The sequence below is a fragment of the Struthio camelus genome, chromosome 1, assembly GCF_040807025.1.
Source record: "Struthio camelus isolate bStrCam1 chromosome 1, bStrCam1.hap1, whole genome shotgun sequence".
Taxonomy (NCBI): Eukaryota; Metazoa; Chordata; class Aves; order Struthioniformes; family Struthionidae; genus Struthio; species Struthio camelus.
The window spans coordinates 90,351,628-90,377,686 of NC_090942.1; the positions used below are offsets into that span (position 1 = coordinate 90,351,628).

At 41.9% G+C, this 26,059-nt stretch overlaps 2 protein-coding genes and 1 long non-coding RNA gene across 5 annotated transcripts in view; 1 reads left to right on the plus strand and 2 right to left on the minus strand.

Moving 5' to 3' along the window:
- EPHA1 (EPH receptor A1) overlaps positions 1 to 655 on the minus strand; it is a 40,671-nt gene extending 40,016 nt beyond the window's left edge. Inside the window, exon 1 of one of the 2 annotated variants that reach the window (XM_009685143.2) lies at positions 1 to 655. In XM_009685143.2, the coding sequence (XP_009683438.1) occupies positions 1 to 214 (214 nt within the window). In that variant the 5' untranslated portion in view covers positions 215 to 655. The other variant, XM_068956595.1, reaches the window with a different exon arrangement.
- On the plus strand, positions 470 to 26,059 carry LOC138068707 (uncharacterized). 2 transcript variants are annotated; one of them, XR_011143409.1, is made up of 3 exons: positions 470 to 676; positions 16,336 to 19,133; positions 19,233 to 26,059. It is a non-coding gene; the product is annotated as an uncharacterized lncRNA (long non-coding RNA). The 2 variants fall into 2 exon arrangements; XR_011143411.1 differs by having other exon boundaries at positions 508 to 676; positions 16,336 to 16,444; positions 16,531 to 26,059.
- Positions 9,248 to 14,323, minus strand: LOC104150728 (olfactory receptor 10AC1-like). The gene is given in 2 exon segments (XM_068956742.1): positions 9,248 to 12,665; positions 12,787 to 14,323. A coding segment is annotated over 1 exon segment (1,011 nt). The 5' UTR covers positions 10,823 to 12,665; positions 12,787 to 14,323; the 3' UTR covers positions 9,248 to 9,811.

Consider the following 26,059-nt stretch of genomic DNA (forward strand, 5'->3'; position numbering starts at 1 on the left):
CTTCTTTCCCTGACACCTCAGGAGGAAGGAGAGCCCAAAAGAGAAGGAGACCGAGAGAGAGCTCCACGCCGCTGCTTGAGGTCCTCAGCTCCATGCTGGCTGTAGAAGGGGCCTCGCTCCCGGCCCCTGCCGTTTCTCCTGGCTTAGGCCCTCGAGCCTTGGCTCCTGCTCCCAGTGCATGAACCTCTCCGGCACCCTCCTGACTGGAGCACATACATTGCACAACCTCCCTGCCTGCCTCCCTATGATGAAAGATCAAGGCAAGTGGGTGGAGAAGCCTTACTGCCTTTACCTGTTTCAAAGGGGCTGGTCACAGACTTCCCATCTGGCAGGCAAATAAACCCACCTTAAAGGCAGCCACCCTTTTTCCTGGGAGCCTCCCTCTACCTTTGCTCCAGTCCCGTAAGAAGCTCCCGATTGCCACCTCCTGGGCTGCCCTTGCTACTGTCCCTGCTCCTGCTCCTGCTCCGGATCCACCGCCGCGGAGTAGCGCTCTGGGGCCTCCCCACGGCTCGCCGGGGCTCCTGAGCCCTGCCCGGGGCTCCGGGCTCCACTCCCGGCTCCGCAGGTGGCTCTCCCGGGGTTCATCTAGCAACTGAGGTGCCAGGATTCTTCCTCGCTCTCTCTCTCTCTGTAGGAAAACTTCATGGGACCTTAGGTTTCTTCCTTGAGGGACGTAAGTACAAAACAACTTCCTTTTATGGTATCTCTTCTGCCATTCTGACATTGTTCTGTTGTCAAGCATGTTACTCCCTCCACACACCCCTTCCTGTAAAATGGAGGTGGTAGTATTCCTCAGCTTGCTGTTGGGCAGCATTTCTCCTGCTCTATTCTTCCTCCTCCTCAAGGAAGACTGAAGAAGAGAATTTGTCAGGTTGCCCAGAGAGGCTAAGGAATCTCCTCTCTTGGAGATGTTCTGAACTCACCTGGGCAAGGCCCTGAGCAGCCTGATCTAGCTGGGGAGTAGCCCTGCTGGGAGCAGGGGTTGGTACTACAGAGCTCCAGAGGTCCCTTACACCTAAAACTTTCTGAAAGTCTGGAATTCTATAACCACACATTTTAGAAAACCAAAATCTACCCCAAGGAGGTTGAACACAAGCAAGAGAAATTCTGGCTCACTTCAGAGGAAACAGTCAAAATGCTAAGCTTCAAGTTTAACATAACACAGGAAGTAAAATAATCAGTACAAATAATTCAGATGCTGAAGTCTTTCAGAGTAGTTATCCCTTACATTTATTCCGGTTTAATCCTACCTAAAGTGCTCTTTCTCCTTCTGCAATGCTATATCAGTCTCAAATGTTTACACCCACCTTTTCCTTCCATTTAAATCACTTCGATCACAGCACCAGTATATGGTTTCCCTGTCTACATCACATAGCTTAAGTTTGCACTAATGGAATGTACCCATTTCAATCTTCAGCTGTGAAATACTGGGCCTTCTTCATCCTGTCATGTAGCACTGGGGCAAATGGGCCTATAGCTATCTTATTCTTCATGATAGGGCAATGTAGATGAGGCCCACATAGACAAGGGAATGGTAAAGAACCGTTTGCAACCTGTCAGGGAAGGTTCTAGGACAGCTCAAGGACTTATATACTTTCTAAGGCAAAAGGCTTGAAAGTTGAGGCCTTGCATGCGGTTCCTCAGGCACAACAGAATTTGCATCCAACTCTGATTATACAGCTCTGTAGAATATCTACAGTGCCAAAGCCTTTAGGCAGCTAGGATGAAGAACCTGGGGATTCTCTGTCTCTGTTTTGTTCGTTGGCAGATATTCAGGACGTTTGGTCTAAGCTACTTGTAAGAGGCGGAGAAAGATTTATTAGGGCTTATTGGAGAAGATGGGCTGAACAAGATTTACTTTCCTCTTCTTCCTCCTTCTAAGTGTAGTCTGATGGGGTATTCCAGCTGATGGGGATCAGAAATCATATGCACCATTTCATTACTCTATGGGCTGCGGTTCACTTTTTGTTTGTTACCTACTGCAGCTACCTCTGAGAATATGCACAAGGGTAGCTGAATAAAATATGTTCTAAAGTCACAGCAGACCAAGGTTTGCCGCAAGTCTGTAAGAAAGTGGGAATTATCCAAAACAGAAATTCCAAATGCTGGAAACTTTACTGATACCTGGAAGAGTTCTGCTAGGTTGCTTTGCCATCTGTCCCATGCACTGAACTGCAGATCCAGTGGGAAAAATAGAGAGTCTAAGCAGAGACTCTACCCAATAAATTAGAATATTATAGGTGAAATCACTGTGCAGCTCTGTTAAGTATTTCATTGACAGGATCTTCTGCACATGCATCATAAGGCTGGATTTTCTTGTTGACTATTGGACAAAGCTAATTCCTTGAGTACCTAATGCAAAAAAAAAATCTGAAATAACTCAATTTCAAAAAAATCTTCATCATCTCACCTACACAACCCCTTCTCTATCATTGCTTCCCCACCTTCTCTGGGATGCTATTTGATGATATGAGGATAGTTGCATGTTTTAGACTCTCTCTTGATGTTTCTTTGGGTTGAATCTCATCTTCTGTTCCTAGTCTCTCTGAGTATTTCTGTACTGCAGGGCAAATTTTCTTCCTTCTGTTTCCCACTATTCTGTTTCATGTATTGCTGATGCTAGGTATCTTGCTGGAATATACCACTAAGACTATACACCTGGCCTTTCCTACTACAGAAATATGGACTTGTGGTGAAGGAAGTGGGAAGGAATAGTATGCACCAGGGTCTTGCCTTGATGTCCTGTTGGGACAAGAGACACTTCCAAGACACAGGAGCTGGGATGTGCTTCTTTTGAACTGCAGTATTCTTGGTTTCTTTTATACTGTTTCCTCACATTTTAGAAAGAGCTGTGACTGTCACCAACTTGCTATTAAATGCCCTCCTAGATGATGAATGAAACTGAACCTAGGAACAATCTCTGGAGTCCCTCACTAGATATTACCTCCCAAATTAACAAAACGTCCTTAGAGCAGTCACCTCTTCATATTGTTAACTTGAATCCATGCATCTTGAACTGGCTTTCAGTAAGACATTATGGTAGCAAATAACTTGGCAAGCCAAGGCCCCAGCCTCATTCTGCAACAAGGCCCACTTCAGTCTAAATAGGAAATTTCCCTGGAGATGTCTCTGGGAGAAGGAACCAGACCCTTATTCTTTGGCCTCTGATTGGAGATGTCTCTGGGAGAAGGAAGGCAGACCCTTGTTCTTTGGCCTCTGATTCATTCCTTCTATCCACTAATTCTAGAACTCTAAAATATAATCTCAGTGACAGCTCCATAGAGCATCGGGGGCACTCTGTGTGATGGAATTTTCATTCACAGTAGAGAATTTGTGCCCCCTCTCTCTTATTCTCACCTCCATGAACACAGTTTAATTTTCTAATATTTTCTTTTTTTTATCTTGGAAAGTTTTCTGGCTCTACTCCACCAGTAATTAGCTTAGAATATTTCAACTAGCTGACTTCAAACAGTCTTTTTGCAGAAGATAGATTCCAACCATCCAGTGGTTTAAACTGTTAAATCTTGTACATGAACTTTTTTCATCCAGAAACTCAGACTTTCTTTAAAAAAAGCTTGTTGTCTCTTGATAACCTCTCTTGCGCCCAGTCTGCCATGCTTTTGCTTGCAAAGCAGAAATAAATCCAATTATTGTACCAGCCTGATAATGAGGAGGACCTTTCTTCTCCCCAGAAATTGTCTGAGAATATCCCCTTTCTTTCATATCCCAGTTCTACTCCCTCTGGTGGTGGAAATCTCCAGATCCCTGGAGATTCCTGCTGCCTGTGTTGTGTCAGGACCAGAGAGGAACCCACTCATCAATAAGCCATGTAGGTTAAAAGTGATGTAATCAGTTTTTTGTGGTGATGCCTTGGATTTTGTTTTGTTCCAGGTTAGCACTTTTGGGCCACAGTCAGGCTATGAGAGACTGGGGGACCCATTAAAAAAAAAATCTAAGCAAAACAGGTTGTTACTTGTGTTAAGCAGCTAGGTTTTGGATATACAGTGCAAAAGCACACCAAACCTAACCATAACATAATCTGATAAACATTCATATTTCCTTTCGTAAAACTGTCCTAAGTGGTACAAATTTGGGTCACAAGAGATAGTTACTTTGTAACAGATATTATAGCACATTATTTTATACACACACACACACACACACACACACACAAACACAAATAACTCAAAAAAGTACAGTTCTGCACTTAACACTTCTTTTTGAGCACATCTGCTTTCTGGACTTATTTGAAGACATTTATTTGTCTTAGTGGCCTACATTTTCTTATTTTGTTATTTCTATTACTACCCACAAGAGAAAAAAAAACAGAATTAAATTTTTCTTTGAGCATTACTAACAGAACAGCATGTGAACCACAAACACAAGATTTGACCCAGAGAACTTTGATTTCTACTAGAGATGCTCATGACCTCTTCAAGTAGATTGAAGACAAATTGGATTATAATATTTTTAGAAATTGAGGGAATTGATTCATAGGTTATCATAGCAAAAGTAGTCTCTGCATGACAAGTACATATCTCTCTCTAATTTGTCATTTGTTCCTATTTTCTAGCTATTATTTCCCACTCTCAGATTAATTATGCTTGGAGGTAAGTGTGAAAATATCTCTCCAACACTGGAAAAAAAGAATTAGCATTCATAACATGCAGTAAGCAGCCATATCAGTTTGATAGTGTGAGTTGTAATTATTTGTTTCCGCACTGACAGCAGATTGTGTGAGCTAATGAAGCTTTTTATTTCTTTTTCTTAATTAGAATTTTTAAAATATTATCTCTGTTTCAAATCTTCAGTTATCTTTTTGGTCCTCTTCTTGATAAATTACAGGTGCCTCAACAATCTAAACTCAATAAGCTTGCCCTTATTTCTTGATGTTGCAGCACAGTCTTGATGTTGTAGCATTGCCAACCCTTGCTGTCCTGTGCGTAAATGAAATAGTTGCAGTTGGTCACTGTGTTAACAGTCTTTTTTCATCCTGAATGGTTTCTGTGTTGACATCAAGGGAAAATATTTAAATCAGACACCTTGTTCTCTCGCAGGGGGGATGAGGGGCACTGGTTGTGATAGTAACATCTTCCCAACTCTTTGTCAACCCTCTTCCAAGTTCAGCTTCCCATTTGAATTTTGAGGTTTGAACTCTTAATTAAATCATAAAAACAGAAATGAATGCTGAGAGCACCTGCAGCCCGAAAACACAGTAAAACACAGCACAGGCTTTGGGAGTCCAGGTTTTTAGCAGTGACTCAGCTAGAGGCCAAATGCTGCTGAGCCATCTGGTCTTCCTTCAGCTTTACATACCAATTTGTAGACAGTCTCATATTTTTGAGCTCATGCAGGTCAAGCCTCGGGTACACACTGGGTGGATTCTGACCTTTCCATCCCCACTTTCTCTTTAACTTGTCCAGAAGGTAACTGAGCATGGCAACATATCAAATTCAAACCAAAAGCTTTAGGTCAGGGATGCAATGCTGGAATTATCACCAACCAGTTCAGTTGGCTTTTTGATCTGGAGGCCCTTGCAGAGATGGGTGAAACTGACTCTGAAACAAACCAGCTGGCACAGAGCTTCTTTCACCTCCTTCCTCAGCTCTACTTTGGTCTCCTGACTATTTCTTGTCCTGTCTTCTTAGTTGCTCACTGAGGCAGTCCATTTAATAGACTGAAAGGCCTGCACAACCTCCCACCTGGAAAATAAAAAACTTTTAGAGTCTATATATTTTTGATTCTGGGGAGAAGGCCAGAATCTTTAAGGGTATTTGCTTCTTGTTAGCCTGTTTATCGGGGTGTGGACTATATTTTTTGAAATTCTGTAGGATCATATCAGATTTTATATGCTGGGTAATTTCACATAATGGCACAAAACAATCTCAGGAAGGGCTTATCTACCCTCTTCTTCTTATATATACGCAAGACTTCACAGAAACTCCTATAGCGTTCTAGTTTTTATTATGTTAAAGCCAGTATAGCTACTGCTCTTGGCACACTGGATGATAAACATACAGAAAGCGAGGATCCTTTCTCTAAATAGCAAATCATCATCTCTGGCAGCTTTCACCCCTCATGATAGCAAAGTCCTTTGTCTAGATTTAATACTATCCACACATCACTGGCTGCAACTCCATTGTTGTAAATGGCTAGATTAGTTTCACCTTGATGCTTTCCTCCTGCTTCAGACCAAAGGACAAAAGAAGCTGTTTGGATAATTGTAGGACCATCTTCAGGTTTTCTAAGCTTTTAAAGAATGCAAAACAAGGGAGGCTGGTGGACTGACTCTGCATGTAAGCCAGGATGGATAGGCTGTCACAAAATGCTTTGGTCCAGGAGAGGTGGTTACATGGAAATGTCCTTGATGTTCTTGATAAATTGAATTTCCAGCAGAATTTCAACTTCTCTAACCCATAACAGAAACACATCCTGTTAATGAGCTTTTTGTTAATGAGCTCCTAGAAAAGCAAGGATTTTTTTTTTTTTTTAATTTCCCAAAGTGCATGTAATTCTTTTAGGAGGTAGATTATTTATAGGAACTATGGTTAGGAAATGTCTTGCCTGGATTGCCAGCAAAACATGACAGTGTGGGGAAAAAAAAAAAAGTTTCACTGGTTTCACATCAGTGAAAAGGAAGTTTCACTGGTATCCTACCAGTACTGGACCTTGAGTATATTGAGTGGTACTCAAGGTCTCTAACATCATCCTCCAAACCCTCTTCATTTTTTCATTTTTGAACATATGGACAACACTGATGAGAGGCTACAGGCCTTTATTCTGCTGCTCAAGCACTGATGAAATCTGTGGTCTCATCCAGTGCCTTGCCCAGAGTCACCTTGACAAAAGCAACTGCGAGGATGAACTCTCTATTGTCGTGGATCTGTAAAGCTTTAAGGGAGGTTTATAGTTGTTTCAGCTGGTTTCACTGGGAAATTTCATGACACCTGTTTGACAGATCTCAGGCTTCTGCATATTTGTGGTTGTAGGCACTCTCCTTCCAAGAAAGAACAGGACCTTTCGTGGAATGCCATGCTCATACACTTGAGGGTCTTGAGACCTTACCCAACCCATGCAATTATGATGCCCATGGACAGATAACTCTGCCCTATCCATGTTTTGTTGGAAGGGGAACACACACTTGTCTCACTGCCATGGGTCAGATTCACTACCTGACTGGATGCCAATATATCAGCATCCTCAGAATGACTGGAGCCTGGTGCTTCCTGTGAAATTCTAGAAGAGACTTCAAAATTCTCATCTTTTTTTTCTGTGCTCACCCCTGACCTGAGGGATGTTGTTGTCTTAAGTGTTCCCCAGCTCTCAACATACCATGTCAAGCCAACAGGATTGAAACAGCCACTTTTAAAGGAGAGTGGAGGAAAAGGGATCTCAGGTGGCTTCTGGGGCTGGGAAGAAAATGTTTAAAGAAAGAGAAGTTCTAACCTCTGATACACATTGGTTCCTGAAGGTAATGAACTATGTGCTGCTATTAAATCATCAGTTTCCCTCCTCCCACTCTCTCCCCTGATCCTCACTGCAGACCTATTCAGCAAAGCCCTCCACTCAGCCCAGCTGGGCATGGAAGAGGGTCTGAGAGTGCTGTGGATGGGTGTGGGAATACTGGCTGGGATAGGATGGGGGGAAGACCTTGAGTTCAGGTATATTTCCTCCCTCAGTTCATTTGCAAGGACCTTGGGGGTGGAAACAGTGTTGTCACAGAAAGCGTCCTTTCCTTGTTGTTCTCCTCACAAGTATCTCGGAACTGAAGAGTCAGGAGTGTAGCCTGGCTGCTGTTTCAGCCACGTCATCTCTCCCAAAGGGATCATCCACATCCTCACAGTGAGGACAGGTCTGCCAAGGTGCTCTCAGCCAGCATTTGCCCCTGAGGAATATCTTTAGTTCAGGATAAAGCCCTGCTACCCTCTTGTGTCTAGCAGTAGCTGATAACTGCATCTCTGCTATCCTAATCCCCAGAGCTGCCAGAAACATGTGAGGACCCCTTCCAAGGTCCTTATCAACATTACAAAGCTTTTCTTCCCTTAGTTTTATTGTCATGTATACAAACATATCAATAGGTTCTAGAGGGCAAGTTAGAAATTTCAGCTGTAAAATCCTAGTAATCTCAGAAGGGACTTCTGGAGGTCCTAGTCCAGCCCACCGCTTACAGCAGGGTTAACTTCAAACTCGAGAGGACTAGACAAGGTTTGGATTTGAGGCTTCAGTTTTGTCCCATGCCCATTACAATTATTTACTATCTTTAAATCTTGTAGTAGTATTTGACTCAAAGTAGTTCTCTAAAGTGTTTGCCGAGACCCTCCCCTTCTCATTTTTGGCAGACCTGGCAGGTGTTTAAAATGTTCACTACAACATTGATCATTTTAAATAACGCAGCTAAGCCTTTGCTCATAGCAGTAATTAAGTATTCATTGACATGAGAGCCAATATTCTGTGTTAACGTTTTAGCCTGGCTAGACTGTCAACTGTAAGACTGCTTTTAATGTGAGTTTTAAATTCCACATTTGTCTTTTGTCAGATGGCTCCAAGTTAACTTCCTCAGTCACAGAGCCAATTTTTTTTTTTACATTAGTTAAATCCACTTACCATAATTTTTAATGAATGTAGCCCAGAGAAAGCAAATATCACTCTGTTCTCTCAATCTGCCAGCAAGGAGATCTGAGGGCAGCTGGGGTGCTGAATTTCCTTTGGATTAGATAGAGAAACAGAAGCCAACCTTTTAATTTTTTCTCAGTAATTTGATATGTAAAGAGGTGGGCTCTGAACTGTAAGGTTTATTTGGTGTTTTGAAGAGCCACTAAGGAATGAAATATTAAATAAAATATTGAAGTTGCTTTCTTCTCCCTGTTCCTATCCAAAACTGTTCTTCACTACTTTGTCTGAATCATCCTGTTCTGTCTACCTGTAGGAAACACACAAAATAACACTGCCTTGCACCTTTCAGACTTCTGTCTGCTGCAGTCTGGCATACACTGGAACTCTCACTGATATTGTTAAAGAAATTACAATAACTACAGCAACTGTATTAGACTTATGCTGATAGATATTAACACTCTTTGGGCATCCATATTTATGTGATACAGTCTTTCCTGATAAAAGTCATATGATAAGACCAGTATCCTATCTTTATGCTGCCATAGGAACAATCCAAATCTAAAGCATCTCCCTATACAAGGAAAGATTGTTCCCCAAAATGAGCATAGTAAAGTCATACTCTTGTCAAATCCATACCCACTTTCAGTTTCATTATCTAGAATAACTCAAAATAAGATGAATTTATACTAACAATCTTTTCACTTGTGATAGGATGCTAGCGTGCAGCCTTTGCTAAATTTGGAGAAGGCCACAGCTTAATTTCCGTTTCTTGCAAGGCATTGGCTTTCTTCTTTTAAACTTCCAATAACACTCTTTATGTTTTCTATACTGAAAAACTTAAAAACAACCTAAGAATATTTATCATCTTCCCAGTTTGAAATCTACTTTCAAATTGATAGAAAAATAGTGAAAACAATATAGCAGCTTAAATAATATTATGCTGATCTTTTGATCATACTAAGCATGTCTGTGATCACAGAAATGAGATTACAAACTGGCCAAAGCTCTTCTTCCTCACAAGTTGGTAAGGACATTTCCCTTTAGCTAAAGTCTTATGTCAGAGACCTTTTATTTAGCAGAGATGTAGTTTTATCAGAGATGTATGAATGCATGCTGAATTCTGCCTTGTGAAGTCTGGAGAGAATCTGCTCCTAACCTAGTCATGGGGCTGTTTTCCACCACGCACATGCTTGTTCTACCAAAATTTGCCACATCCGCACATCACAGCCCTGAGAGTATCCCAGTTCAGCTGCACTATTCTCTTCCTCCTCAACATTTTCCTCAGGACCTCTCTGATTTCCTTGTTCCTCAGGCTATAAATGAGGGGATACAGTAAAGGGGTTATGTTGGTGTAGATCAGAGATACCATCTTGTCTCAAGCTGGTGAGTAACTGGACTTAGGACGAATGTACATGAAGGTGGCACATCTGTAGTGCAGCAAGGTGATGGCCAAGTGTGAAGAGCAGGTGGAAAAGGCCTTGCTTCTTCCCATGGAGGAACGGACATGCAGCAAAGCAGTAGCAATAAAAGCATAAGAAGTCAGGATTAGCAGGAAGAGGAGGAGCAGGAGGAGCACACAGGCAGCCAGCAAGGGCAGCTCTACGATGTGACTCTGAGAACAAGCCAGGTGCAGCACAGCAGGGACATCACAGAAGAAGTGATTGATATGATGTGACTGACAGAAAGGTAAGTGGAAAACAGCCACTGTCAACTCCAGTGCAACAGCAAAGCCACACAGGCAGGATGCCACAGCCAGCTTGAGACAGAGCCCCTCACTCATCACTGCCACATAGTGAAGAGACTGACAGATGGCAACATAACAGTCGTAGGACATGGCTGCCAGAAGGAAGCATTCAGTTCCACCAAGTGCCACAAAGAGGTGCATTTGGGCAGCGCAGCCTATGAAAGAAATGGTGCTGTCATCCACTGTCAGGCTGAGGAGTGCCTTTGAGACAATGACTAAGGTATAGCAGAGCTCAGTGGCAGAGAGCTGACAGAGGAAGAAAAGCATGGGAGGACGGGAAGGCTCCATAACCACTGCCATGAAGATCACCACATTCCCTGCCAATGTGGCCAGATGGATAGTAAGAAAGAAAAGGAAGAGGAGGGCCCGGAGATGGAGCGGCTCAGAGAAGCCAAGCAGGAAGAATCCCATGGTTGCATCAGTGCTTCCATTATCCCTCTCCGCACAGCCTTCACATGGCATCTACAGGGACAGAAGCAGAAGGAAGATAGTTGAATTTGACCTGATGCTTGGCAGCCATTTCCATGTTGGAAATAATGCTGTAATAGTGTAGCAACAGTGTAGTAAAGTTCAGACTGAGACCTTATGGGGAGGAAGGTTATTTTATTTAAAAACAGAACTGATCTCCCTCACTCACATTCACACTCTCAGACCTCTATTCTTACAACTAGCGAGGTACTTGTGTCCGAATGATCTGTCCAGGATTCTTTGCTATGACACTGATGACAAGGAACATCAGCTGTTGGGTTTTTGTCACTTCTGGGTTGTTCTGAGGTTGGTAACCATGTACAGGTTTTGAATATGCCTTAGTTACCTTTTAGGAGCTCACAGTGATTAGTCTCTGCATCCTGTCCTGCCTTCGGGAGTCATCAGGATTTACTCATTGTTTTCTCTCTCCTGATCTGAGTGTCCTAAGATGCTGCCTTTGGATGTGCTGGGATCTTGACCTGCTAATCTAAGTCCCATCAGCACCTGCCATTCTTACACACATCCTGCTTCTGTTCTGTCTGGTGCTTCCACTCCCAAGCAGACCTGTTAGTCACACCAGTATTAACATTTCTATTGCAGTTCTTTACATCTGTGCCAGAGATGTGCAAGGACAAGCAGACAGTGGGCTAGAGCTTTTGCTTTGTATTCTGACCCCATTTAATAGGAATTTCAGATGTTCACCGGCTCCTCCCTTCCCCAGCATGGATCTGCCTCAATGTCCACACTGGACATGGTTTCAAATGGAAGAGATCAGTGATTAGCCGTGAGGATTCTGAACTCTGACTTGACATTCTTGCTGCTTATGTGCTTATGCCCTGCTCAGCACTGTGTCATCAGAGTTAAAGCAAACATGCTTCCAGACTCAAAACCAAACATGCCCATAGCAGCATCCTCTGTATAACAACATTTTTATAAAAATACAAAGCTAATATCCTGAATTTAGAGAGAATGCGACTGTAGTTATCATGGGAGGGATGCAAAGTTCCTAGGGATTTTTGAGGAGACATCTGAAATGCTTTGAAAAGGAATTAAGTTAGAAATTAACAATCAGAAGAGAAAAGTGAGTAGTGGAAAAATAAAATGGAGCAAATAGAAACTGGGAGGGATAAAGATTCTTAGAGCAGCTATAGCAGATAGATAGTTCCCAGCAGGAACCACTCCCCACCACTATCACCACCATCATTCTCGGGTCCCCAAATATCCCAAATATTTTTCTCTCTCTTTTCCTGGCCTTGACCCTCTCAACTGCCATTCAAATCATGCTTTGGTTTTCCTCTACAAAATTTGATTTTTGCCTACATTGATAAAAAGCCCTAAGCCACGATTTATGTCTATCTGCAAGAACAGGTGCAAGGTTGAGAGATAAATTTCTATCCTGAATCAAAACCTGACCAAATCTGAACACTGGGCTAGCTCTTGAGCAAGAACTCATGGCACCCGGTGAACAATGAAGTGCAGGAATATAGAGTGATGTAAATTGTTTAAGTTGTAGAGATCTAATAAAGATAAGGACATAGAAAGCAAGATAATAAACTACATTTACTGGTCACAGGTGATCAGTGCTCATTACTCATATGTGCATCATGTAATGCAATACTTATTGCAAGGAATAGTTTCAACTCTTTCTACACTTTACTGTAAACCAGGAATGAGAGCAGATTCCTTGAAGATTTCCGCTCACATCAAAAACCCAGTAGTATGATAGGATAAAGCAGGTGGAAAATTGCATGAAATATTCCAATGCTGTTATTTAAATCCTCTAGATTCTCTTATCTCAAGCTTTCTCTCTTCATTTCTTCAAGGGTACCTAGAAGGACTGGGAAGTAGATGAAAAAAAATATTAGTGGTGAGAGGAATAGGAAAGAAAACATCTCAAAATAGCTCCAGAAAGGAATAATCAATAAGGTATTGGAGGTGAATCTGATAAGCCCACACACCTTTAACTTTATTTTTGCCACTGCAGTCTCTGGAACTTTCTGCCCCAAGGTTTTCCTGTGGTTCAGTATCTCAGCAGGATTCCAAACATTTGAGGACTCAGGAGAATAATGAAGACAATCACAATTCTTTTACCAGAGGTGAAAAACTAGGACTTAAATCTCTGTCCTGCATTGCATAAACCAGCAAACGACAGTGTTAGGAAGAAACTTTACCATAAGCTCAAAGACAAAATAATGGACAGTCAGTGAGACCAAGAGGGAGCTAGTCAGAGAATAGCAGTGGTCCCACAAAAGCAGGGGGCTCAACAAGAACAAGGCCTAACACAGTTTCCAGTGGTTGTAAAGTCAAAGCCAAATCCTATATCCGCCTGTTTCTGCTCCAGAACGCTGACTGACAGCTATTCTAACTAGTCTGGTTATAAAGCTTTCTTGATGCTGTATGCAACTAATAGGTCCTGACAGAAAGCAGAAGTAATGAATATGTACATGATCTCAAGACTTCCAGGTGGGGTTCCCCCCCTCCAAGTAATGAGATTTTAATAGGATTTAACTGAAGAGGACAAGACAAAGGAGCTGAAAGAAACAGCAGTTTCTCTTCCTTTCATTTGGAGCTGATCCATGACAACTTACCTTCTCTTGGTTAGAAGACAAGGAAATACAGACTTCTTCCTCCTAATGATGTGCCCAGTTCTGTTCAGTCTTGGCTGAGATTCTGTTTCTCTTTCAGTCTGGGGTCCCTCTGGTTGTGAGTATTCCCTAGAGCCAAAGTTTCTGTCAGAATTTCATAAACATTCTCTCTTCTTCTCCTCAGGATCCATCTCCTTATATACAATATAAAATAGAGCTCTTTCCTCCTTCCCTGCTGTCTCTGCTCTCCCTACATGGATGACAGGCAGTTCCATCCCTCCCGAGGAAAGGGGATTTTCAGATTTTCCATGAATCAAGCAACAGGGTGTAAATGCACCTCCAGAGGAACCCTCCCTAAAAGGTTCTTGGTCCTTCCACTGGAGCAGCTGGAAAAAGCTGATCATTTATAGGGCTAGTCTGTACCCCAAACAGCAATGATTTGCCTAGCAGAGTGCACTGCTGCTCTTAAATCAAGATGGCTCTGTGGATCTTTAGGTAAGTGGAAACCAAACTCATATTTTGTGAATAACTCTGTAGGCGAAGGAAAACTGATATAAAAAGCTTTGAATGAATCTGTGCAACTAGTGCAGAGTTTTCACCAATTTAGACAAACCATTACATTTTATTAACTCAGATGAAATCACCGTTCACCAATGGATTAGACTGAGATTATTTGGGCTCAGTTTACATCTATGGCCATTTTTACATTCATTCCTGACCACTTACACTGAAATCATTAAAGATGGCTGTAGGTTTATGTAAGTAAAAAACAAGAGGCAGAGTAATATTTTTAACTGCTAAAATGAAACTATTTTCTGTTAACCCAGCTTGGCAGAAGTATGTAAATATGATACCCTGAAGTATTTCCAAGGACGTGGTTGAGAACTCTGCCTTTTAAAGTATTTTTCGATCCTGTTTTATCTAGATGGCATAGTCAGTTTGGGACAAAACTATCTTATGCATCAGCATAAGATGATGTCTAGGGACAGACTGCACTGGAAGCAGCTCTGCAGAACAGAGCCTGGGGTCCTGGGGGAGAGGAAGATGAACATGAGCCAGGAAGGGGCCTTTGCAGCAGGGATGGCTACTTGCATACTGAGCTGCATTAGCCAGCAAGTGAAGGCAGTGACTAGCCCCTTACTTGGCCCACATGAGGCCACATCTATAATACTGTGTCCACTGTTGGAGTCCCCCATACAAGAGAGATGACAACAAATGGGAATGAGTCCAGGGGAGGGCAACAGAGATGAGGAGGAGGATGGTGCACATGATGTCTAAGGAGAGGTGGAAGGAGTTGGATTTGTTCATCAGAGAGAAGAGGATGCAAAAAGGGGATCTAACTGATGACTTCAGCTCCCTGTTGGCGGGTTACAGAGACAAGGAGGCAGAGTCATCTCAGAGGGGCACAGTGAAACACTCAGAAAACTTATATCAAGGGAAATTCTGACTGGAAAGGAAGAATACTTCTCTTTATGAGGATGGTTCAGCACTGGAACAAGTGTCCTGAGAGGCTGGCAGATCTTTGCCCTTGGAGATGTTCAGAACTTGCCTGGACAAGGCCCTTAGCAATCTGGTCTAGCTCTGGAGTTAGCTGTGACATGAGCAGGGGGTTGGGCTAGAGACCTCCGGAGGTCCCTTCCCATCTAAATTTTTCTGTGAATCTGTGATTCTGCTCAACCTTCATCAGATTTCCAGTATGGACAGAAGAACTGAGGAACTTTATTGTCACAAACTGTAATAACTATGGAGTTTAGGTTCCTCAAGGCCCTAACTGGGAAGCCGTAGCATTGTAATTTTGATATTAGGCAGAACTTAAATGCCAAAGTCATATTTAAGTCTTTACTCTCTTTTTTACACCCGTCATGTAACTTCTTGGCATTAGTAAAGCTATGTCAGTGGGGTCTATCATCTTGAGCCTCAATTCCCTTACTCAACTTTCAACTTATATAAAAAATTTTTTTTATTTCAACTTTCCCCCTACACTTGTACTATTTCAGATGCTGCAAACTATTCAGGGCAGGGAATGTCCTAGCAGCATTTACAAAATCAAATTCTGAATCTGCCTGAAATCTCTAGGTATAATAACAAATAAAACAAGTATAGCAAATAAAACAACAATTCTGAAGCCTCTGTCTGTGGCATGTTGTCTCTGCAGCTGTAACAAGAACAAGAACCAGGAGCTGCTTATTTGATAATTTGATATTTCACCTCAGAAATCTGGCAGAATGTAGATGAAAGTAAGTCTTCACAGTGAAAAGTCTGTTTTAATCAAATGTTATACAGGGTAAGAGTGCTCCTTCTAGCAAATTCTGTGAGAATTTTAGAACATCTGCTAATTAATCTCATATATAGGTTCCCTTTGTGTTCTAAAATAAAATTTAGGGGTTTAGGTGCCATTTCTTCTTCTATTTCTTTTCTCTAACCCAAATTATAGGAGAAAAACTGCTACCCTGGTAAAAATATAAAAATAATTACAAGGAACTAATTTGACTACTCTGTTACAACTTTCTTATCTTTAGCCAGCCCTTTTCTGCCACTGAACTGGAGGTGAATCTAGATGAGTTAGCACATACCCAGTGGCCAACACCACACAATCAGCAGTAATGTGCGCTAATTTTCTTTTTTAAAACTGTAGTATGTAGCCTTATGCTGAAATAAATAAATTATTTTTTCAGTTTGTGTGTGTGCAGATAAGCTGTTACTTATTAACATGTAATATATCCTCCCCATAGCCTTTCAACACACGCCTTCATATTACCTCCAAAACATGGCTCGCTGACTGAATAGAGAGGAGTTAGCTGGAGTAAGCTATATATTCCAGTGCCAGAATACACAGCAATAAGACAAACAACTAGCAGGAGAGGATGAAAATATGCATATCAAAGTGATTCCATACTTCCTCCTCTATTCCACATCTTTCAGGTTCCCAGTGTTTTCATCACATCAGTTTACAGCCAAATTCCTGCTAGATTAATAAAAGCTGCCTACTAGCATTAGTGTTTGCCTGTCTTCAGTCTGGAACATGCTACAGGTATGTACTTTATTGCTTACTGTGGAGCTTGGCCCTGCTCTTTTCCCCCGCACTCTCTGTAACTGTGTTTGAGATTTTTTTTTCAGTACACACCTGCAAGGCTTTGGGACTGGCCTTCCTGAACCTAAATTTGAATAAAGAGTTTCTTGGAATCAAGGTATGGTTGATGAATCACATCATATCAGCTTCTGTGAACGATTGCAACATACTTCAGAGGACATTCCCGTCGGTCCTGAAAAAAAAAACTAGCTATGTTGGTCTTGCCTAGCCACATCTGTGAATCACCAGCCTGCTCCAAAGAGGGCAAGAAAATTAATAAAATGGCCAGGGGAGCATTACTGAGAAGCTAATCATAATCTGGAGCAATGTGTGCAAAATGGAAACCGCTAAGATACATACCACGGGTTGTGGATGAGAAGAACCGTTGGTTCCAGTGAAAGGTCAGGAAATGGCACTCTGAGTGAGGTATCCCCATGGCTGCTTGTCACATTTCTGCTCTGTCTCCTAAGAGAAGGAATTACAAGGGTATTTCACATCAAGATCCATCTAAACTGTCTTTTCTAAGAGATCTTCTTTATATACAAACAGCACACTGGTATTGATGTGGAGGTATTTTATTGTTGTAGAAAGCAGAGACATGGGCTTTAGAAACTTCCTTAATATTCTGTTGCAGGTATGTTCCCAAATAGAAGCTACTCTGTTATTCAGAAAAGTTTTAGTGACTTAGTTGATTAGGAAAATTAAGAGAATTTCAAGATAGATTGCTTGAATTGTCTTTGGTGAGTAATGAAATGTAAGATTCACTACAATGACAATGTAACAATGATAATATGAATATAAATATTAATATCATTTGAGAAAGTGGATTTGTGACTCCAGTAAGAATGATATTATAATGAATTAATTAATATTAACTAGAAATAACACAGAGTCATAGAAAAATTTAGGTGGGAAGGGGCCTCTGGAGAGCCTCACTGCCTTCACCTGTGGGCTAATGCAGCTCAGTATGCAAGTGGCCATCCCTGCTGCAAAGGCCCCTTCCTAGCTCATGTTCATCTTCCTCTCCCCCAGGACCCCAGGCTCTGTTCTGCAGAGCTGCTTCCTAGCCATGGCTGATGCTCTTCAGGCAGGAGAGGGAATCAAACCTGAATCTCTCACACACTGTGCAAATATGCTCACTAGCAGCCAGCAACCTAGAGACTGGCTGCCAGAGATATCCTGTAGGCTCATTAGGATCAGGACGTGGCTGAATCAGGAGCTGAACACTGCATCATCTTGAAAGAGACTTTTTAAGAGGTCCTGGATCCCCATTCTCTACTCAACAGGAGTCAAGAAACACTGCCTCTCACAGAGGCAAGATAATGACAGTAAGATCAGACAGAGAAACAGTGTTTGCTTGTTCCTATCATGTTCAGAGTTTGCTGGGAACTGGAAACCAACACTGGCCAGAGGGATAACAGTAAGATGACTGGCAGCTTTTTGTCCTTATGAGAAAAAGCATCTCCTTGCTCTCACTGAGTATCCCTTGCTTGTCTTGGAAAAACTGGCTGGGAATTCACTCCAGAAAAGATGCTAAACCATGAACCAATCAACAGATTTTTCTAAAAAGTGGTGGGCAGCTTAGCAGCTGACTTATCCTCTTACTTTGTTAAAGGAGAGGCTTCTCTTTCACTTCATTGTACCCAATCATATTCCAACCCAGCCAAAGATAGTGTCCTGCATCTGTACTAGGAAAATGGTTAGTTAATTAGTTATAGCTAATAGTAAATTAGTTAATACTATTGTAAGCACGGAAGATTTTCCTAGTCAGAACAAAATGCAGGCGCAAAAAGAAAACTGTTTTAATACTAGAAAGAGTAAGAACACATCTAAAAATTAACAAAAAGGAAAAAAAAAAGAGGATGAAAAGGTTTAACAGGAAAACAGCAAGTGGAAATGTTTCAAAAAGACAGAGACACTGCAAATTAACCTACAGGCCCTGGAAAATACTAACCTAAATTCCTATAGCTAAGACCACAAAGAAGGTACAGGAAATACAGAAGTCTGACATCTGAAAACACATCTGAGTTTTCATATCTGATTGACAACTTGTTTCATGATTATTTTGAGATTTCAGCTTTCCTAGGCGTCTAGCTGCTTCCATGTTCTCAGCCCTTCACAGCTTTAGAGGGAAGCCATTATCCTTCATTCATTCTGAAAAACTTGAGATGCCTGTGAGCTGCCCTTTTCAATCCTTCCTCTCACCATATGACAGCCCCTCACATTAGATCTCACAGCTTGACCACTCCCTGTCATCTATAAAGTCAATGAAGCCCTCAGCAAAGTAATCTCATGAGAATAAAATGGCAGGGCTGAATGACACAAAAAGACGTAGCCTCATAGTGCTGCAGGCCAAAAGGACAAGCATAAAGTAGTTGCATGTCTGTAACTTAAGAACAGACAAAATGAGAAAAATGCCAGTGCAGTAATAAGGGCCTTAGAAGTATTGGAATAAGGCTGAGGAAGGGGAAGGGAGAGCTAGACCACTGAGAGAGCAAGGACTGCAAAAGCACACCCCAGTTTTGTGAATGGAGTGCATATATTCCACTAAGATGATGTTAATGGGGAGCTGCAGTCCTCTTCACCACTACCCTGGAAGCCTTTCCGAAGCGTTCAAAACGAGCTGGTGGCCTTTCAGATAAGTTATTTGGTGAGTGCAACTCTTGCATTGTTGAAAGTTAGTTTAGATTCATTTGGACGACCCTGTAGCTGTCTCTGTGGATCTAATTAAAAGTTTGTTTTTTAACAGACAGGTGATAACCTTCAGCCAGAGGGACTGATCTGGAGAGGACTGGAGCAACTGCATCTCCCACAGTCTTTGCAGGAGCTCAGCAGTGCTCAGCCCCTCTTGGGACTGGAATCACAGCACCCTGAGGTCTTGCTGAAACCCACTGATGTTGACACCTGAAAGTTATGATTGCCTCCTTTTGTTCCCTGTCCAATTGTAAATGAGGTATTGTCCTGCCTGACCTCTTCCTTAGGGTGACAGTGTCTGAGACAGTCCACCTGGGAACATGGTTTGTTTTCACTTAATTTGATCTGATGCAACTGCAGCTCCTGGGAGGGATGGTAGAAAAGCTCATTCTCTTATGATGTTTTCTACAGGAGACATCACCCCAAGCTGATGCTGCATACACATTACTCACCTTGATATACCCAGTCAGGGTACTGTCCATTTCCTGCTCCTCCCATCCCACGTATGGTATCTAGGTCAATGTTTGCACCTATGTGACTTAGGAGCCCAAAGCTCATTTTCAGAGTCAGGCACATAACTGCTCACCCAACGTGGTTTTCCCAAAGAAGCTTATTGCAGGAAGTAAACCCAGGCAACCAGCATCCCAAACTGAGTGTACAAACTTCAGATGGGCTGGAGCTGAGCTCATGTAGACAGAGTAACTCTGATAGTCAGTATATGTGTGGTCAGAGAAGCCAGGAAGGCAGTAGAATCCTTTCCAACCCTGAACTCTGGAGGTTATTTCAGCAGCACTTCATTGCGCAAGTTATGTGCAGAAGGTGAAAGATAACAGCAATCTGTCACTGACAGTGGACAGAAGGTATGGTTTAGAAACCTTAAGTAGCCGCTTGTTGGACCAGATAGCTGGTGAACCTACAAGGGAGAAAAATTTCTAGTCAAAGAGCCATTCAGCACTTGACTTCAGCATTGTTTAGCATCATTTATGCTTGTTCTCTTACATAAGGCTGTACACATTATCCACTTCCACTGTTCTCTGTTTCTTGCGTACCTGTTCACCATGTCTCTCTATACTTACCTAGCATAAGAGCAAAAATTAAAACAAATTCCAGTGAGAATTCAACAAACTGTTCCTTAATACAAAGTCAAGCAGTGCAGCACCACTGCAGAATAAAGGGTAAATTGCACTGAAGTGCAACTAATGTAGGTCTATATGAACATAGGTCAACAGGAAATAATTTCTGGATAAGTGCATGCAGGAGAGACAGGGTTTTAATAATTTCTCTGCTGTATGAGGATCTGTTAGAGGTAGGAGATAGGAATCTCAGCCTACAGGGATCCTGGTCTAGAGATGTATGATGTATTTAATTTCTTCATCATTCTCCATAAGGTGAGAAAAGCCCTGATCTGAAGGAGGCAGTGGATGGCACAACAGCGTTGTGAAGTGTATTGAGACACGCTAATGGAAGACATGGAGGATTAGGAGGAAGAACGGGATAGTAGCTTTATTATTCTCCCGCTGAGCAACCCAACCAGACCAGTCAGCTTCACTACCCATTTCCATTCAGTTTTGCTATTGGAACTCCCCCATGCAAATGATTGGTAGGTGAAGTGAAACAGCTTGCCAGCAAACACAGGACAAAAAGGATCAAGTCCTTATCACCTTCTTGGAGGGTCGGTGAAGATGTGGCAATAACACAGGACTTGTGCTTGACTGGGATCTCTAGGACCTCGTGCGGCATCTACAGCACTGACAAATACCCTTTGGCTGTTGGAGTCCTGAACCTTGTCCAGGGCACACTTACATTTAGTGAGACCAAGCTCATATTTACATGCTTGCTCACCAATACAACAGAACTAGGTCTTGGATGGAAGACCCTAAGTCTGATACCTCCGGAGCCTGGAGCTGCTAAGGATTACTGTGTGCCCCTGATGTTTTCCAAGCCTTATTTTCATGGAGCTGTTTGGTGCAAAGTCTGGCATTTAGAAACACACTGCTCATTAGAGCACATGCTAGCCAAGAGGAGGATCTATGCCAATGCCTTTTTATTCAAATACTGTGAGAAGCTTTCTACGTATTCAGTTTTAGCAACTTTCTTTTATTAGCCAAACCTGATTTTCCCTACTTTGGAAACATAGCCTGAAGACCTTGCAACAGCCTGAGCAAAAAAACAAGCAAAGTACTTAGGTGTTCTTTCAGTCTGATGAATGGAGAATATAATGAAACTGAATCAGCTGGATGTGATGCCGAAACGCTCTACAGCTTGAATGTAGCCTTAGTTATGATATGGTTAGGTCACTCTTGAAGGATATGAAATTACTGCAGTCTTTAACCCCCAGCTGGAAATACCAGAGATGAAGCTCTGTAAAGTCCAAATGTTATTAAAAACATCGATAGACTAGCCTTTTTGTGCCTGAAATTTAGGATAGGGCTAATGTCCCATACATTAGAGAGATGGGTAGTGATAGAAGTTTAATATGTGGCTATTGAGACTTTCTCTGCTGGATAGAAAAATCAGAAGATCAACTTCATTTGAATTAAGTAATGCAAATAACTATATCTCAACAATCAAAGAAAGGAAACCCTTTCCATATGTTCCAAATGGAAGCTTCAACTTTTACCCAAGATAGAACGACAACGTCTTCCTCACTTCTATCTCAACTTTCATAATGCACTACTTGCCCTCCCTTATTCTGGAAGCTCAAGGACTACTCCTGGAATCATCATTGTTTTCCCAATGAACATCTTTCCTACAGATTTTTCATTTCAGGAAGCATTGCTCATCTTAGACTTAATACTACCCATTTTGTGACTGAAATGGAGGCCTACAGAGCAATGGAAATGCTTCATGGTGGGTAAAACACAATGTGCAAGTTATGACTCTACTTGTGCAAGGAGCTGAGTATTTCATGAAAAGCAAAAAGGGCACCCTGGAAACAAACAGTGAAGCCACTGGGAGTAGACATTTGTAAGTGTCTTACAATATCAAGCCCAAGTGAAAATGAGGGCGGGAAAATTGGGAGCAGACAAAGCCTGAGCATTGCTACTTGCAATGCTCATATCTCATGGGGTATTTCTTTAAAAGAGAAATCCTGGGGGAAAATGGGAATTTTGGAAACTCTGTTGCAGAGGTAGCTGAACAGTCAGCAGAGCGTGCTGAAACCCAGGTAGATAAACGGACCAACATGTTTTTTGCAATGTGGTGAGGAGAAAAAATCCAAAGTCTGAAAATCCAGACAATTAGCCAGAAGCAGGAGTTCCTCCCTGTAATTAATTGAGTTTGTGAGGTTTGATGGTGCTGACAGCATTAGGCAGGGATTCAAATCTCTACCCAGAAATGACAGTCTTCATTACGCTGAAATTTTTTAATATCCACCTCAATCCTGGAATGGCCTCAAAGAGGTAAGTCGCTCAAAACTATAAACACATGTTTTTGCTCTGCAGTAAGACCTAAAGCCAAATTCAGATCTACAGCAATACAATTTCTAAGTAACCCAAACACCATTGTGGAAAACATGTAGGATGTTCTTGATGTCTTTGCAGTGCTGTAATTAGCTTTACATTTAGGTAGAGTAATTGGAAAAGGGGGCAGAAAATTGTTGAAAATTAATTTGCATCAAGTAAATGGGATGGTTTAAATCCAGAATCACAGAGTAACAGAAAAAGTAAGGTGGGAAGAGACCTCTGGAGGTCTCTAGTCCGGTCTTCTGCTCACAGCAGGGCTGACTGCAAAGTAAGGTCAGGTTCCTTAGGGTCTTGTCCAGGTAACCTCTGAATATCTGCAAGGGTGGAGATTCCCCAAACTCTCTAGGTGCTTATGACAGTCCTGAAGCACCCTCAGAGGGGTCAAAGTGGCAGCTCTGCTTAAGTTCTGGAACATATTTATGTCCGTTAGGAACAGGAAAAAAATTCAGCTCTGGTCAGCATAATTGTGCCCCATACTGGAAAGCGCTTCTGTCTCCTTGCATAGCTGAGGGAGATATACTACACTAGCAAAACTACTCCTGTTAACATACTCTGTACCGCCACTGGGGGAGATACAGGATTTCTGCTGAAAAAGCTATGTCTGCTTAGCCTTTAGTAGCGTAGGGAAGTCCTTAATTAAAATAATGCAGTGCTGTGGTGTAGACAATCCTTAGACAAATCAGTATTTACATATGGGTTTCACTGACTGTAATCTCAGCACATTTCATTACAATGGCACCATTTTGTCATTTCCACAAGCCTTCACCCACTCATTGTAATAATTGCCCTGACACAGGCTGTGGTATGGGAGGTTTGGTCTGGACATTAAGAAAAACTTTTTCACCAGAAGTCAGTGCAGCACTGGAACAGGTACCAGAGAGTGGAATCTTCATCCACAGATCTTTTCAAGACTTGACTAGACAAAGCCACAGTGACCTAATGTGGTGTTGGGGCTAGTCCCACTTCAAGTGGGAAGCTGGACTGGGGACCTCCAGAGGTCCCTTCTGCACAATGTTCCTATGATTTGATGGCATGAGAAACCATGGACAACTGAAAAATAATAAATGAATTCTTAGTCATGCTTATGGCTTCAACTTCTCACCTAAAGGATGTCTTAACATGCTTCCCTTTCCAGTTGCTGCTGTTGACTAGGAGCTGTTTCCATCATCAATCTTTTATATTCTTGTCATACTCATTTACCATCAGAAGATAGCCTTATCCAATGGCATCCTGAGGTTAGGGCCATGCCATCTTTGCTCAACAACAATCCAATTCTCTTTGACATCTCATTAATCATAATGACAGTGCAATAGGTAGTTTTACAAAGAATCTAGGCACGTCCAGTAGCATTTTGTTCATATACTGGAAGGATGGGTGAATTAAAAATATTGACAAAAAGCCATTCATCCCCTCTCCTCTCCCTTCCTTTCTGGCTGTCCAGGAGCACAGACAACAACAACAGCAACAAAAGAGTGAATATACTGAATTTCATTATTTATTTTTAAGAAGCAAATATTCAGGCTATGATCACCACAATGATCTAACACTGGCCAACGTAGTTTGCAATTAATAGTCCATCTAAGGATGAATTATGTTCAGAAGAAGAACTATTCAAATAAAGATAGTTCAGATATGTCTGTTTTACATTTTAACCTCTCTAACAAGGACTATCAGAAAGCAATAAGTCAGTTTCTATTGGCCTATACTAAAACACACAACATGAAGGCAACCAGTTCCTCATGGCATGCTGGGCCCAGCTTCAGGGCTATCAGGGCAGTGGCCACCCCACCCCCACCCCAGATGAAAGCCTAGCTTTTGTCACCAGTGATGACCACCCAAACATATAAATGAAACTCATTTAGGGTCAGCTCCCTGCAGCTCTGTCCTGTATCTTTCCAGAGGATGGTAGTAGGGGTCGAGCAGCCCCAAAGGACCCTTCTTCCTCGTCCCTGGATCAGAACTCACTGAGTTTCCCACTGTTTCGAGATTTGAGTTCAGCAAGTTTTCCAAGAGTTCCAGATACTGCAGAATAAAGCAGCATTCTGTAGCAACGTAGTCTTGATCTAGATAATAACAGGAGAAAATACTGTGAGCAGAGCAAGGGGAGAAAAATACTGTCTCGCCACAATACCTCTGCCTTGCCTAGGGTCCTGCCACATCACTGCCCAGAGGTGTATTCCTGCTCAGTGTGAGCAGTATCAGGGATCTCTAGCCATTTTCGGAGTTCTGCACCTTTTGAAGGTATGAAAGACACCTTGCATTTCCTGCCTTTCTCATGAAAACCTGCAATTTCAGGGTAAGAGAAGATTGAACTACCACAGCACTGGCTTGCATGTTGAAAATAAAATTATTTATTTCTTCAAGAAATAAAAAATGTGCTATGTGTAATTTGGTAGCACGACAGGGGCTGTGCTAATTTGTGAGATAAATAACAATTTTCTGTTCTGAATAATGATAAATATACCTTGTACAAGCTGTATGTTGTTATTCTTAAATATATTTCTTTCACGTTGATATATTTCTAGAGCAAAATGAAAATAATATATTATGTGTATTAATAGGTATATCTATAGCTACATGTATAATAACATATATCTATATGAGAGACATGGCACTACTGGAGAGAGTCCAGTGGAGGGCTACAAAGATGATTAGGGGACTGGAGCATCTCTCCTATGAAGAAAGGCTGCCAGAGCTGGGTCTGTTCAGGCTGGAGAAGAGAAGACTGAGAGTTGATCTGATCAAGGTGCATAAGTATCTGAAAGGGGGGGGTGTCAAGAGGATGAAGCCAATCTCTTCTCCATGGTGCCCAGCAACAGGACAAGAGGCAACGGGCAGAAACCAAACCACAGGAAATTCCACCTAAACCTGAGAAAAAACTTCTTCACTGTGAGGGTGACAGAGAACAGGTTGCCCAGGGAGGTGGTGGAGTCTCCTTCGCTGGAGATATTCAAAACCCGTCTGGATGTGATCCTGAGAAATATGTTCCCGAGGACCTTGCTTGAGCAGGGAGGTTGGACTAGATGATCTCCAGAGGACCCTTCCAACCTCAACCATTCTGTGATTCTGTGATTCTATATGCATAGTAATAGATACATTTATTGTAGCTGATAATAGAAAGCAACAGTATTGTTCCCTTACAAACTGAAAGAAAGGTCACAGTGTAGAACCTAGAAATAAGGTGTAAATGGAGACCTACTATTATAGCGCAAAACCAGAGAAAAAGTCATGTTTTTACAGCAGAGGTTTGGGAAAAAAACATACATCGTTGTAGACATTTGTTACAATTTGGAGTAATTACCCAATATTGTAAGTGATGCTTTATACTGTTTTGAAACTAAATAACTTTATTTGGTTATAAATAGTGCTTCGCACAACTGACAAGCAACAATAATAATGTTGTGCTAAATATGACTCT